The sequence below is a fragment of the Oncorhynchus mykiss genome, chromosome 22 (genome assembly GCF_013265735.2).
Source record: "Oncorhynchus mykiss isolate Arlee chromosome 22, USDA_OmykA_1.1, whole genome shotgun sequence".
NCBI classification, from domain to species: domain Eukaryota; kingdom Metazoa; phylum Chordata; class Actinopteri; order Salmoniformes; family Salmonidae; genus Oncorhynchus; species Oncorhynchus mykiss.
This window is the reverse complement of record NC_048586.1, coordinates 50015077-50027267: the sequence shown is the minus strand read 5'-3', so window position 1 is coordinate 50027267 and position 12191 is coordinate 50015077. Positions and strand designations below refer to the sequence as shown.

Genomic DNA, 12191 nt, shown 5'->3' with positions numbered 1-12191 from the left:
CATCCCTTCACCCAGCCCTCTGCCATCCTCTGCCCCTATCCTCCCTTCACCCAGCCCTCTGCCGTCCTCTGCCCCCAACCTCCCTTCACCCAGCCCTCTGCCGTCCTCTGCCCCTATCCTCCCTTCACCCAGCCCTCTGCCGTCCTCTGCCCCATCCTCCATCCCTTCACCCAGCCCTCTGCCGTCCTCTGCCCCATCCTCCCATCCTCCATCCCTTCACCCAGCCCTCTGCCGTCCTCTGCCCCATCCTCCCATCCTCCATCCCTTCACCCAGCCCTCTGCCCTCTCTGCCCCATCCTCCCATCCTCCATCCCTTCACCCAGCCCTCTCTGCCCCATCCTCCCATCCTCCATCCCTTCACCCTGGAAGCTGAGTTCTTCTCATCCCTCACTCCTTTCAGCACTTCCTAATCAGCCTCCCTCCTTTCCCTCCTTTCTTCCCTTCCCCCTTCTTTCCCTCCCTTTCTCTCTCTCTCTCCCTCCCTTACTCCCTTCATACCTCTCTCCTTCCCTCCCTCCTTCCCTCGCTCCCTCAATTCCTACCTCGATCCCCTGCTCCGCTTGGCCCCTTGAGGTGCAGTCTTCCTGGACTGAACTATGGAGGAAGAGACATACAGTCCTCTCTCTCTCTTTTTCCTCTTTTCTCTTTGCTTGAAGCCAAACCGATTCTAAAACTCAACCCAGATTTCAGAATTATTTTTTTTTTAACTCAACCCTGACACAAAAACATGTCTCTGGTTATGGTTAACACTCGTTCTCATGTAACATTAAAATAAGTGAAAAGTGGAGAACAGAAAAGTGGAGTGAATATTAAAAAAAATCTGAATGTAGAAACTAGCATACGGTCAGGTCCCCAAAGGCCCCAGTGGTGGTTCTCTGTCTCTCGCCAGATCGATCTGTCGCTAGCTTCTCTACGCATGGCTCTCTGTCTCTCTACTCCAGGATAGATAGATCTGTCGCTAGCTTCTCTACGCATGGCTCTCTGTCTCTCTACTCCAGGATAGATAGATCTGTCGCTAGCTTCCCTACGCATGGCTCTCTGTCTCTCTACTCCAGGATAGATAGATCTGTCGCTAGCTTCTCTACGCATGGCTCTCTGTCTCTCTACTCCAGGATAGATCGATCTTTCGCTAGCTTCCCTACGCATGGCTCTCTGTCTCTCTACTCCAGGATAGATTGATCTTTCGCTAGCGTCTCTACGCACGGCTCTCTGTCTCTCTACTCCAGGATAGATAGATCTGTCGCTAGCTTCCCTACGCATGGCTCTCTGTCTCTCTACTCCAGGATAGATAGATCTGTCGCTAGCTTCCCTACGCATGGCTCTCTGTCTCTCTACTCCAGGATAGATCGATCTGTCGCTAGCTTCTCTACGCATGGCTCTCTGTCTCTCTACTCCAGGATAGATCGATCTGTCGCTAGCTTCTCTACGCATGGCTCTCTGTCTCTCTACTCCAGGATAGATCGATCTGTCGCTAGCATCTCTACGCATGGCTCTCTGTCTCTCTACTCCAGGATAGATCGATCTGTCGCTAGCGTCCCTACATATGGCTCTCTGTCTCTCTACTCCAGGATAGATCGATCTGTCGCTAGCTTCTCTACGCATGGCTCTCTGTCTCTCTACTCCAGGATAGATCGATCTGTCGCTAGCTTCTCTACACATGGTTCTCTGTCTCTCTACTCCAGGATAGATAGATCTGTCGCTAGCTTCCCTACGCATGGCTCTCTGTCTCTCTACTCCAGGATAGATCGATCTGTCGCTAGCTTCCCTACGCATGGCTCTCTGTCTCTCTACTCCAGGATAGATTGATCTGTCGCTAGCTTCCCTACGCATGGCTCTCTGTCTCTCTACTCCAGGATAGATTGATCTGTCGCTAGCTTCCCTACGCATGGCTCTCTGTCTCTCTACTCCAGGATAGATTGATCTTTCGCTAGCTTCCCTACGCATGGCTCTATTCCAATAACAGTTAGCTTAAGGCTCAATTGTGTGTCCAAGAAAGTGGCTTGGCTTTTTATCCAGCTCCTGTAGTCCTTTCTTTGTTTTCTTTCAGATCTTTCTTCTTTAGGGAGTTAAAGTAGTCTGGAAAGATGAGAGGATTCTCTTTCTCTCTCTCTTTCTGTCTCTGTCTCTCTTTCTGTCTCTCTGTCTCTCTCTCTGTCTCTTTCTGTCTCTGTCTCTCTCTCTCTGTCTCTCTCTCTCTCTCTCTCTCTCTCTGTCTCTCTCTCTCTCTGTCTCTCTCTATGTCTCTCTCTCTCTCTGTCTCTCTTTCTGTCTCTCTGTCTCTCTCTCTGTCTCTTTCTGTCTCTGTCTCTCTCTCTCTCTGTCTCTCTCTCTCTTTCTGTCTCTCTGTCTCTCTCTCTGTCTCTTTCTGTCTCTCTGTCTCTCTCTCTGTCTCTGTCTCTCTTTCTGTCTCTCTGTCTCTCTCTCTGTCTCTTTCTGTCTCTCTCTCTCTCTCTCTCTGTCTCTCTCTCTCTCTGTCTCTCTCTCTGTCTCTCTCTCTCTCTGTCTCTCTTTCTGTCTCTCTGTCTCTCTCTCTGTCTCTTTCTGTCTCTGTCTCTCTCTCTCTCTGTCTCTCTCTCTCTTTCTGTCTCTCTGTCTCTCTCTCTGTCTCTTTCTGTCTCTCTGTCTCTCTCTCTGTCTCTGTCTCTCTTTCTGTCTCTCTGTCTCTCTCTCTGTCTCTCTTTCTGTCTCTCTCTCTCTCTCTCTCTGTCTCTCTCTCTCTCTCTCTGCTGGTGAGAGTTATTTCTCTTCTCACACTCCTGATCTCTGTGAACTATAGCTGTCTCTCTCTCTCTCTCAGCAATCCATAGGGTGCAATAAAACAATCACAATGTTTCACACAGCGCATCACACCATGTGTTATAGATCATCACACAGGCAAAAAAAAGCAAGAGACAATCATAATACTCCATCCAACTTTAAGTAACTTAACGAACAATACGTCTCATGTCATGTTAAGATAACGTTTTCTTTTCATTCTTTCTCTTCGTCTTCCTTTTTAAAGGCTGGTAACAGTCTGGAAAAACAGAAACATCACACGCCATAGCAGATGAACTGAACTCAACTGAACTGAGGCGAAAGGCAAAAACAAAAAAAAAAAAAAAAAAAAAAAATATTTCAACTATTGACACACTGAAGTCTAAAAATGAGAACGAGGGATACAACTGAAGCTGATCATAATAAAGACACATGTTCTTCAACTGAACTTAAAAAACTGTCCACGATACTCTATGCCACTGTTTTCACATAATGCAGGCAAGCGGAGCAAGCCGAGAGCTGTCTTACAAGCTAGAATCACATTCTAAAAAACCTTCCTGGCAATAAATCCACTCATATTCTAACGTCCATCATAACCAAAAAAAAAACAAACAACAAAATGTCTTCTTCTTCTTTACAAATCTAGATTCATTTTCTTTTCATCTTTTTTTTGGGGATAGGCATTAGATTGATATGTTTTGATATTGTTCAGCACCCACTGAATGGTCCACTGGCTACATGACAGCTCTGAGAGGTTCGGTCCTAGACGGGTTTTTGGGTCCAGTCCCAGTCTGCTGCCGTAAGGGTTTAGGGTGCAACCCCAGACTGACAGTAAGGGGTTCTGGTCCAGGCCCAGACTGCTGTGATCCAGTGGCCAGTACGTGTGGCATCATGGCAGGTAAGTGTGGTTCATTCACGAGCTTTGATTGATCAGGGTCTCTCCTGCAGGCAGAGAAGAGACCCCCCGAGAGGAGGGGAAAAAAGGGTTTAGCGTGTGTCGCTGTCTCTCTCTGTTCGTCAACGCTTTGAGTTAAGCACAGGTCCTTGAGTTGGGAAAGCCTTAGGGCTTGAAGCACAAGACCTCCCAGCGCCTTAAACAGCCCTAGGCCTCGGAGCAACACCGTTGCTGGTTGATCTTCACCTTGTGTTTGATCCCGTCGTACAGCTCAAAGTTGTAGTTCTCCAATGTGGTGGAGCTCCGTGACGACAGGCCGCTGTAGAAGCAGGTGCAGTAGAGCAGCAGGCCGCCACACACCGCCCCCAGCAGTACGCCCAGGGAAGACATGACGATGATGGTGACCAGGATAGGATCCAGGGTGTACAGCCACGAGTTGTCCTTCTCAGGGACATGTGTCACAGGGGGGTCCATGGACGGGCCAGGGGTACTCCACTCTGGGAACGGGAAACCTGACGAGGAGACACAGAGGAGGAACATTCAGTCAGATCAAATCAGAAACCTTTTTGACATGAGGTAAGTGCATATATGGAAAAGGTCACATGTATATATACCTATATACTGGACAAGTCAGTTACCTACAGTGGGGAGAACAAGTATTTGATACACTGCCGATTTTGCAGGTTTTCCTACTTACAAAGCATATAGAGGTCTGTCATTTTTATCATAGGTACACTTCAACTGTGAGAGATGGAATCTAAAACAAAAATCTAGAAAATCACATTGTATGATTTTTAAGTAATTCATTTGCATTTTATTGCATGACATAAGTATTTGATACATCAGAAAAGCAGAACTTAATATTTGGTACAGAAGCTTTTGTTTGCAATTACAGAGATCATACGTTTCCTGTAGTTCTTGACCAGGTTTGCACACACTGCAGCAGGGATTTTGGCCCACTCCTCCATACAGACCTTCTCCAGATCCTTCAGGTATCGGGGCTGTCACTGGGCAATACGGACTTTCAGCTCCCTCCAAAGATTTTCTATTGGGTTCAGGTCTGGAGACTGGCTAGGCCACTCCAGGACCTTGAGATGCATCTTACGGAGCCACTCCTTAGTTGCCCTGACTGTGTGTTTCGGGTCGTTGTCATGCTGGAAGACCCAGCCACGGCCCATCTTCAATGCTCTTACTGAGGGAAGAAGGTTGTTGGACAAGATCTCACGATACATGGCCCCATCCATCCTCCCCTCAATACGGTGCAGTCGTCCGGTCCCCTTTGCAGAAAAGCATCCCCAAAGAATGATGTTTCCACCTCCGTGCTTCACGGTTGGGATGGTGTTCTTGGGGTTGTACTCATCCTTCCTCTTCCTCCAAACACAGCGAGTGGAGTTTAGACCAAAAAGTTATATTTTTGTCTCATCAGACCATATGACCTTCTCCCATTCCTCCTCTGGATCATCCAGATGGTCATTGGCAAACTTCAGATGGGCCTGGACATGCACTGGCTTGAACAGGGGGACCTTGCGTGCGCTGCAGGATTTTAATCCATAACGGCGTAGTGTGTTACTAATGGTTTTCTTTGAGACTGTGGTCCCAGCTCTCTTCAGGTCATTGACCAGGTCCTGCCATGTAGTTCTGGGCTGCTCCCTCACCTTCCTCATGATCATTGATGCCCTACGAGGTGAGATCTTGCATGGAGCCCCAGACCGAGGGTGATTGACCGTCATCTTGAACTTCTTCCATTTTCTAATAATTGCGCCAACAGTTGTTGCCTTCTCACCAAGCTGCTTGCCTATTGTCCTGTAGCCCATCCCAGCCTTGTGCAGGTCTAGAATTGTAGCCCTGATGTCCTTACACAGCTCTCTGGTCTTGGCCATTGTGGAGAGGTTGGAGTCTGTTTGATTGAGTGTGTGGACAGGTGTCTTTTATACAGGTAACGAGTTCAAACAAGTGCAGTTAATACAGGTAATGAGTGGAGAACATGAGGGCTTCTTAAATAAAAACTAACAGGTCTGTGTGAGCCGGAATTCTTACTGGTTGGTAGGTGATCAAATACTTATGTCATGCAATAAAATGCAAATTAATTACTTAAAAATCATACAATTCTGTCTCTCACAGTTGAAGTGTACCTATGATAAAAATTACAGACCTCTATATGCTTAGTAAGAAGGAAAACCTGCAACATCGTCAGTGTATCAAATACTTGTTCTCCCCACTGTATATAAAGGACAGGTCAGTTACCTATATACTGAACAGGTCAGTTACCAATATATGGGACAGGTAAGTTACCTATATACTGGACAGGCCAGTTACCTATATACTGGACAGGTCAGTTACCTATATACTGGACAGGTCAGTTACCTATATACTGGACAGGTCAGTTACCTATATAAAGGACAGGTCAGTTACCTATATACTGGACAGGTCAGTTCCCTATATAAAGGACAGGTCAGTTACCTATATACTGGACAGGTCAGCATAATGTAGTTATATACTGGACAGGTCAGTATAATGTAGTTATATACTAGACAGGTCAGTATAATGTAGTTATATACTGGACAGGTCAGCATAATGTAGTTATATACTGGACAGGTCAGTATAATGTAGTTATATACTAGACAGGTCAGTATAATGTAGTTATATACTGGACAGGTCAGCATAATGTAGTTATATACTGGACAGGTTAGTATAATGTAGTTATATACTGTACAGGTCAGTTACCTATATACTGGACAGGTCAGTTACCTATATACTGGACAGGTCAGTTACCTATATACTGGACAGGTCAGTTACCTATATACTGGACAGGTCAGTTACCTATATACTGGACAGGTCAGTTACCTATATACTGGACAGGTCAGTTACCAATATATGGGACAGGTCATTATAATGTAGTTATATACTGGACAGGTCAGTATAAAGTAGTTATATACTGGACAGGTCAGTATAATGTAGTTATATTCTGGACAGGTCAGTATAATGTAGTTATATACAGGACAGCTCAGTATAATGTAGTTATATACTGGACAGGTCAGTATAATGTAGTTATATACAGGACAGGTCATTATAATGTAGTTATATACTGGACAGGTCAGTATAATATAGTTATATACAGGACAGGTCAGTATAATGTAGTTATATACAGGACAGGTCATTATAATGTAGTTATATACTGGACAGGTCAGTATAATGTAGTTATATACGGGACAGGTCATTATAATGTAGTTATATACTGGACAGGTCAGTATAATGTAGTTATATACAGGACAGGTCAGTATAATGTAGTTATATACTGGACAGGTCAGTATAATGTAGTTATATACTGGACAGGTCAGTATAATGTAGTTATATACAGGACAGGTCATTATAATGTAGTTATATACTGGACAGGTCAGTATAATGTAGTTATATACAGGACAGGTCATTATAATGTAGTTATATACTGGACAGGTCAGTATAATGTAGTTATATACTGGACAGGTCAGTATAATGTAGTTATATACTGGACAGGTCAGTATAATGTAGTTATATACAGGACAGGTCATTATAATGTAGTTATATACTGGACAGGTCAGTATAATGTAGTTATATACAGGACAGGTCATTATAATGTAGTTATATACTGGACAGGTCAGTATAATGTAGTTATATACTGGACAGGTCAGTATAATGTAGTTATATACTAGACAGGTCAGTATAATGTAGTTATATACTAGACAGGTCAGTATAATGTAGTTATATACTGGACAGGTCAGTATAATGTAGTTATATACAGGACAGGTCATTATAATGTAGTTATATACTGGACAGGTCAGTATAATGTAGTTATATACAGGACAGGTCATTATAATGTAGTTATATACTGGACAGGTCAGTATAATGTAGTTATATACGGGACAGGTCAGTATAATGTAGTTATATTCTGGACAGGTCATTATAATGTAGTTATATACAGGACAGGTCAGTATAATGTAGTTATATACTGGACAGGTCAGCATAATGTAGTTATATACTGGACAGGTTAGTATAATGTAGTTATATACTGTACAGGTCAGTTACCTATATACTGGACAGGTCAGTTACCTATATACTGGACAGGTCAGTTACCTATATACTGGACAGGTCAGTTACCTATATACTGGACAGGTCAGTTACCTATATACTGGACAGGTCAGTTACCTATATACTGGACAGGTCAGTTACCAATATATGGGACAGGTCATTATAATGTAGTTATATACTGGACAGGTCAGTATAAAGTAGTTATATACTGGACAGGTCAGTATAATGTAGTTATATTCTGGACAGGTCAGTATAATGTAGTTATATACAGGACAGCTCAGTATAATGTAGTTATATACTGGACAGGTCAGTATAATGTAGTTATATACAGGACAGGTCATTATAATGTAGTTATATACTGGACAGGTCAGTATAATATAGTTATATACAGGACAGGTCAGTATAATGTAGTTATATACAGGACAGGTCATTATAATGTAGTTATATACTGGACAGGTCAGTATAATGTAGTTATATACGGGACAGGTCATTATAATGTAGTTATATACTGGACAGGTCAGTATAATGTAGTTATATACAGGACAGGTCAGTATAATGTAGTTATATACTGGACAGGTCAGTATAATGTAGTTATATACTGGACAGGTCAGTATAATGTAGTTATATACAGGACAGGTCATTATAATGTAGTTATATACTGGACAGGTCAGTATAATGTAGTTATATACAGGACAGGTCATTATAATGTAGTTATATACTGGACAGGTCAGTATAATGTAGTTATATACTGGACAGGTCAGTATAATGTAGTTATATACTGGACAGGTCAGTATAATGTAGTTATATACAGGACAGGTCATTATAATGTAGTTATATACTGGACAGGTCAGTATAATGTAGTTATATACAGGACAGGTCATTATAATGTAGTTATATACTGGACAGGTCAGTATAATGTAGTTATATACTGGACAGGTCAGTATAATGTAGTTATATACTAGACAGGTCAGTATAATGTAGTTATATACTAGACAGGTCAGTATAATGTAGTTATATACTGGACAGGTCAGTATAATGTAGTTATATACAGGACAGGTCATTATAATGTAGTTATATACTGGACAGGTCAGTATAATGTAGTTATATACAGGACAGGTCATTATAATGTAGTTATATACTGGACAGGTCAGTATAATGTAGTTATATACGGGACAGGTCAGTATAATGTAGTTATATTCTGGACAGGTCATTATAATGTAGTTATATACAGGACAGGTCAGTATAATGTAGTTATATACTGGACAGGTCAGTATAATGTAGTTATATACAGGACAGGTCAGTATAATGTAGTTATATACTGGACAGGTCAGTATAATGTAGTTATATACTGGACAGGTCAGTATAATGTAGTTATATACTAGACAGGTCAGTATAATGTAGTTATATACTGGACAGGTCAGTATAATGTAGTTATATACTGGACAGGTCAGCATAATGTAGTTATATACTGGACAGGTTAGTATAATGTAGTTATATACTGGACAGGTTAGTATAATGTAGTTATATACTGGACAGGTCAGTATAATGTAGTTATATACTGGACAGGTCAGTATAATGTAGTTATATACTGGACAGGTCAGTATAATGTAGTTATATACTAGACAGGTCATTATAATGTAGTTATATACTGGACAGGTCAGTATAATGTAGTTATATACAGGACAGGTCAGTATAATGTAGTTATATACTGGACAGCTCAGTATAATGTAGTTATATACAGGACAGGTCATTATAATGTAGTTATATACTGGACAGGTCAGTATAATGTAGTTATATACGGGACAGGTCAGCATAATGTAGTTATATACAGGACAGGTCAGTATAATGTAGTTATATACAGGACAGGTCATTATAATGTAGTTATATACTGGACAGGTCAGTATAATGTAGTTATATACGGGACAGGTCAGTATAATGTAGTTATATACAGGACAGGTCAGTATAATGTAGTTATATACAGTGTGTTGTCTCTGGTTGGATCAAAGTGTGTTGTTTCTGGTTGGATAACAGTGTGTTGTCTCTGGTTGGATAACAGTGTGTTGTCTCTGGTTGGATAACAGTCTCTGGTTGGATAACAGTGTGTTGTCTCTGGTTGGATAACAGTGTGTTGTCTCTGGTTGGATAACAGTCTCTGGTTGGATAACAGTGTGTTGTCTCTGGTTGAATAACAGTGTGTTGTCTCTGGTTGGATAACAGTGTGTTGTCTCTGGTTGGATAACAGTGTGTTGTCTCTGATTGGATAACAGTGTGTTGTCTCTGATTGGATAACAGTGTGTTGTCTCTGGTTGGATAACAGTGTGTTGTCTCTGGTTGGATAACAGTGTATTCTCTCTGGTTGGATAACAGTCTCTGGTTGGATAACAGTCTCTGGTTAGATAACAGTGTGTTGTCTCTGATTGAATAACAGTGTGTTGTCTCTAATTGGATAACAGCGTGATGTCCCTGGGTGGATAACAGTGTATTCTCTCTGATTGGATAACAGTGTGTTGTCTCTGATTGGATAACAGTGTGTTGTCTCTGATTGGATAACAGTGTGTTGTCTCTGGTTGGATAACAGTGTGTTGTCTCTGGTTGGATAACAGTCTCTGGTTGGATAACAGTGTGTTGTCTCTGGTTGGATAACAGTGTGTTGTCTCTGATTGGATAACAGTGTGTTGTCTCTGGTTGGATAACAGTGTGATGTCTCTGATTGGATAACAGTGTGTTGTCTCTGATTGGATAACAGTGTGTTGTCTCTGATTGGATAACAGTGTGTTGTCTCTGGTTGGATAACAGTGTGTTGTCTCTGATTGGATAACAGTCTCTGGTTGGATAACAGTGTGTTGTCTCTGGTTGGATAACAGTGTGTTGTCTCTGATTGGATAACAGTCTCTGGTTGGATAACAGTCTCTGGTTGGATAACAGTCTCTGGTTGGATAACAGTCTCTGGTTGAATAACAGTGTGTTGTCTCTGGTTGGATAACAGTGTGTTGTCTCTGGTTGGATAACAGTCTCTGGTTGGATAACAGTCTCTGGTTGGATAACAGTCTCTGGTTGGATAACTAGTAGTTATATACAGGACAGGTCAGTATAATGTAGTTATATACAGTGTGTTGTCTCTGGTTGGATCAAAGTGTGTTGTTTCTGGTTGGATAACAGTGTGTTGTCTCTGGTTGGATAACAGTGTGTTGTCTCTGGTTGGATAACAGTCTCTGGTTGGATAACAGTGTGTTGTCTCTGGTTGGATAACAGTGTGTTGTCTCTGGTTGGATAACAGTCTCTGGTTGGATAACAGTGTGTTGTCTCTGGTTGAATAACAGTGTGTTGTCTCTGGTTGGATAACAGTGTGTTGTCTCTGGTTGGATAACAGTGTGTTGTCTCTGATTGGATAACAGTGTGTTGTCTCTGATTGGATAACAGTGTGTTGTCTCTGGTTGGATAACAGTGTGTTGTCTCTGGTTGGATAACAGTGTATTCTCTCTGGTTGGATAACAGTCTCTGGTTGGATAACAGTCTCTGGTTAGATAACAGTGTGTTGTCTCTGATTGAATAACAGTGTGTTGTCTCTAATTGGATAACAGCGTGATGTCCCTGGGTGGATAACAGTGTATTCTCTCTGATTGGATAACAGTGTGTTGTCTCTGATTGGATAACAGTGTGTTGTCTCTGATTGGATAACAGTGTGTTGTCTCTGGTTGGATAACAGTGTGTTGTCTCTGGTTGGATAACAGTCTCTGGTTGGATAACAGTGTGTTGTCTCTGGTTGGATAACAGTGTGTTGTCTCTGATTGGATAACAGTGTGTTGTCTCTGGTTGGATAACAGTGTGATGTCTCTGATTGGATAACAGTGTGTTGTCTCTGATTGGATAACAGTGTGTTGTCTCTGATTGGATAACAGTGTGTTGTCTCTGGTTGGATAACAGTGTGTTGTCTCTGATTGGATAACAGTCTCTGGTTGGATAACAGTGTGTTGTCTCTGGTTGGATAACAGTGTGTTGTCTCTGATTGGATAACAGTCTCTGGTTGGATAACAGTCTCTGGTTGGATAACAGTCTCTGGTTGGATAACAGTCTCTGGTTGAATAACAGTGTGTTGTCTCTGGTTGGATAACAGTGTGTTGTCTCTGGTTGGATAACAGTCTCTGGTTGGATAACAGTCTCTGGTTGGATAACAGTCTCTGGTTGGATAACATTGTGTTGTCTCTGGTTGGATAACAGTGTGTTGTCTCTGGTTGGATAACAGTCTCTGGTTGGATAACAGTCTCTGGTTGGATAACAGTCTCTGGTTGGATAACAGTCTCTGGTTGGATAACAGTCTCTGGTTGGATAACAGTCTCTGGTTGGATAACAGTGTGTAGTCTCTGGTTGGATAACAGTCTCTGGTTGGATAACAGTCTCTGGTTGGATAACAGTCTCTGGTTGGATAACAGTCTCTGGTTGGATAACAGTGTGTTGTCTCTGGTTGGATAACAGTCTC

General features: G+C 42.1%; 2 protein-coding genes across 7 annotated transcripts in view; both read right to left on the bottom strand.

Annotated features, from left to right (window-relative positions):
* Window positions 1-638: 638 nt before the first annotated feature.
* LOC118943618 (eukaryotic translation initiation factor 3 subunit A-like) lies at window positions 639-2216 on the bottom strand. Of its 4 annotated transcripts, none has more exons than XM_036959476.1 (2): window positions 1066-2216; window positions 639-993 (listed from the first exon to the last, which is right to left on the bottom strand). In XM_036959476.1, exons 1-2 carry the CDS (start codon window positions 1942-1944, stop codon window positions 757-759), a joined length of 1116 nt encoding a protein of 371 aa, XP_036815371.1. In that variant the 5' UTR covers window positions 1945-2216; the 3' UTR covers window positions 639-756. The 4 variants fall into 4 exon arrangements, with proteins under 4 accessions (XP_036815371.1, XP_036815373.1, XP_036815372.1 ...); XM_036959478.1 differs by having other exon boundaries at window positions 639-1508; window positions 1581-2216; XM_036959477.1 differs by having other exon boundaries at window positions 639-1622; window positions 1695-2216.
* Window positions 2217-2611: 395 nt separating this feature from the next.
* Window positions 2612-12191, bottom strand: part of LOC110519289 (neuropilin-2) — a 201212-nt gene continuing 191632 nt past the window's right edge. For 2 of the 3 annotated variants that reach the window (XM_036959474.1, XM_036959472.1), the window contains one exon: window positions 2612-4161. In XM_036959474.1, coding sequence (XP_036815369.1) covers window positions 3857-4161 — 305 coding nt within the window. In that variant the 3' untranslated portion in view covers window positions 2612-3856. The remainder of the gene's footprint in view (window positions 4162-12191) is intronic. The other variant, XM_036959473.1, reaches the window with a different exon arrangement.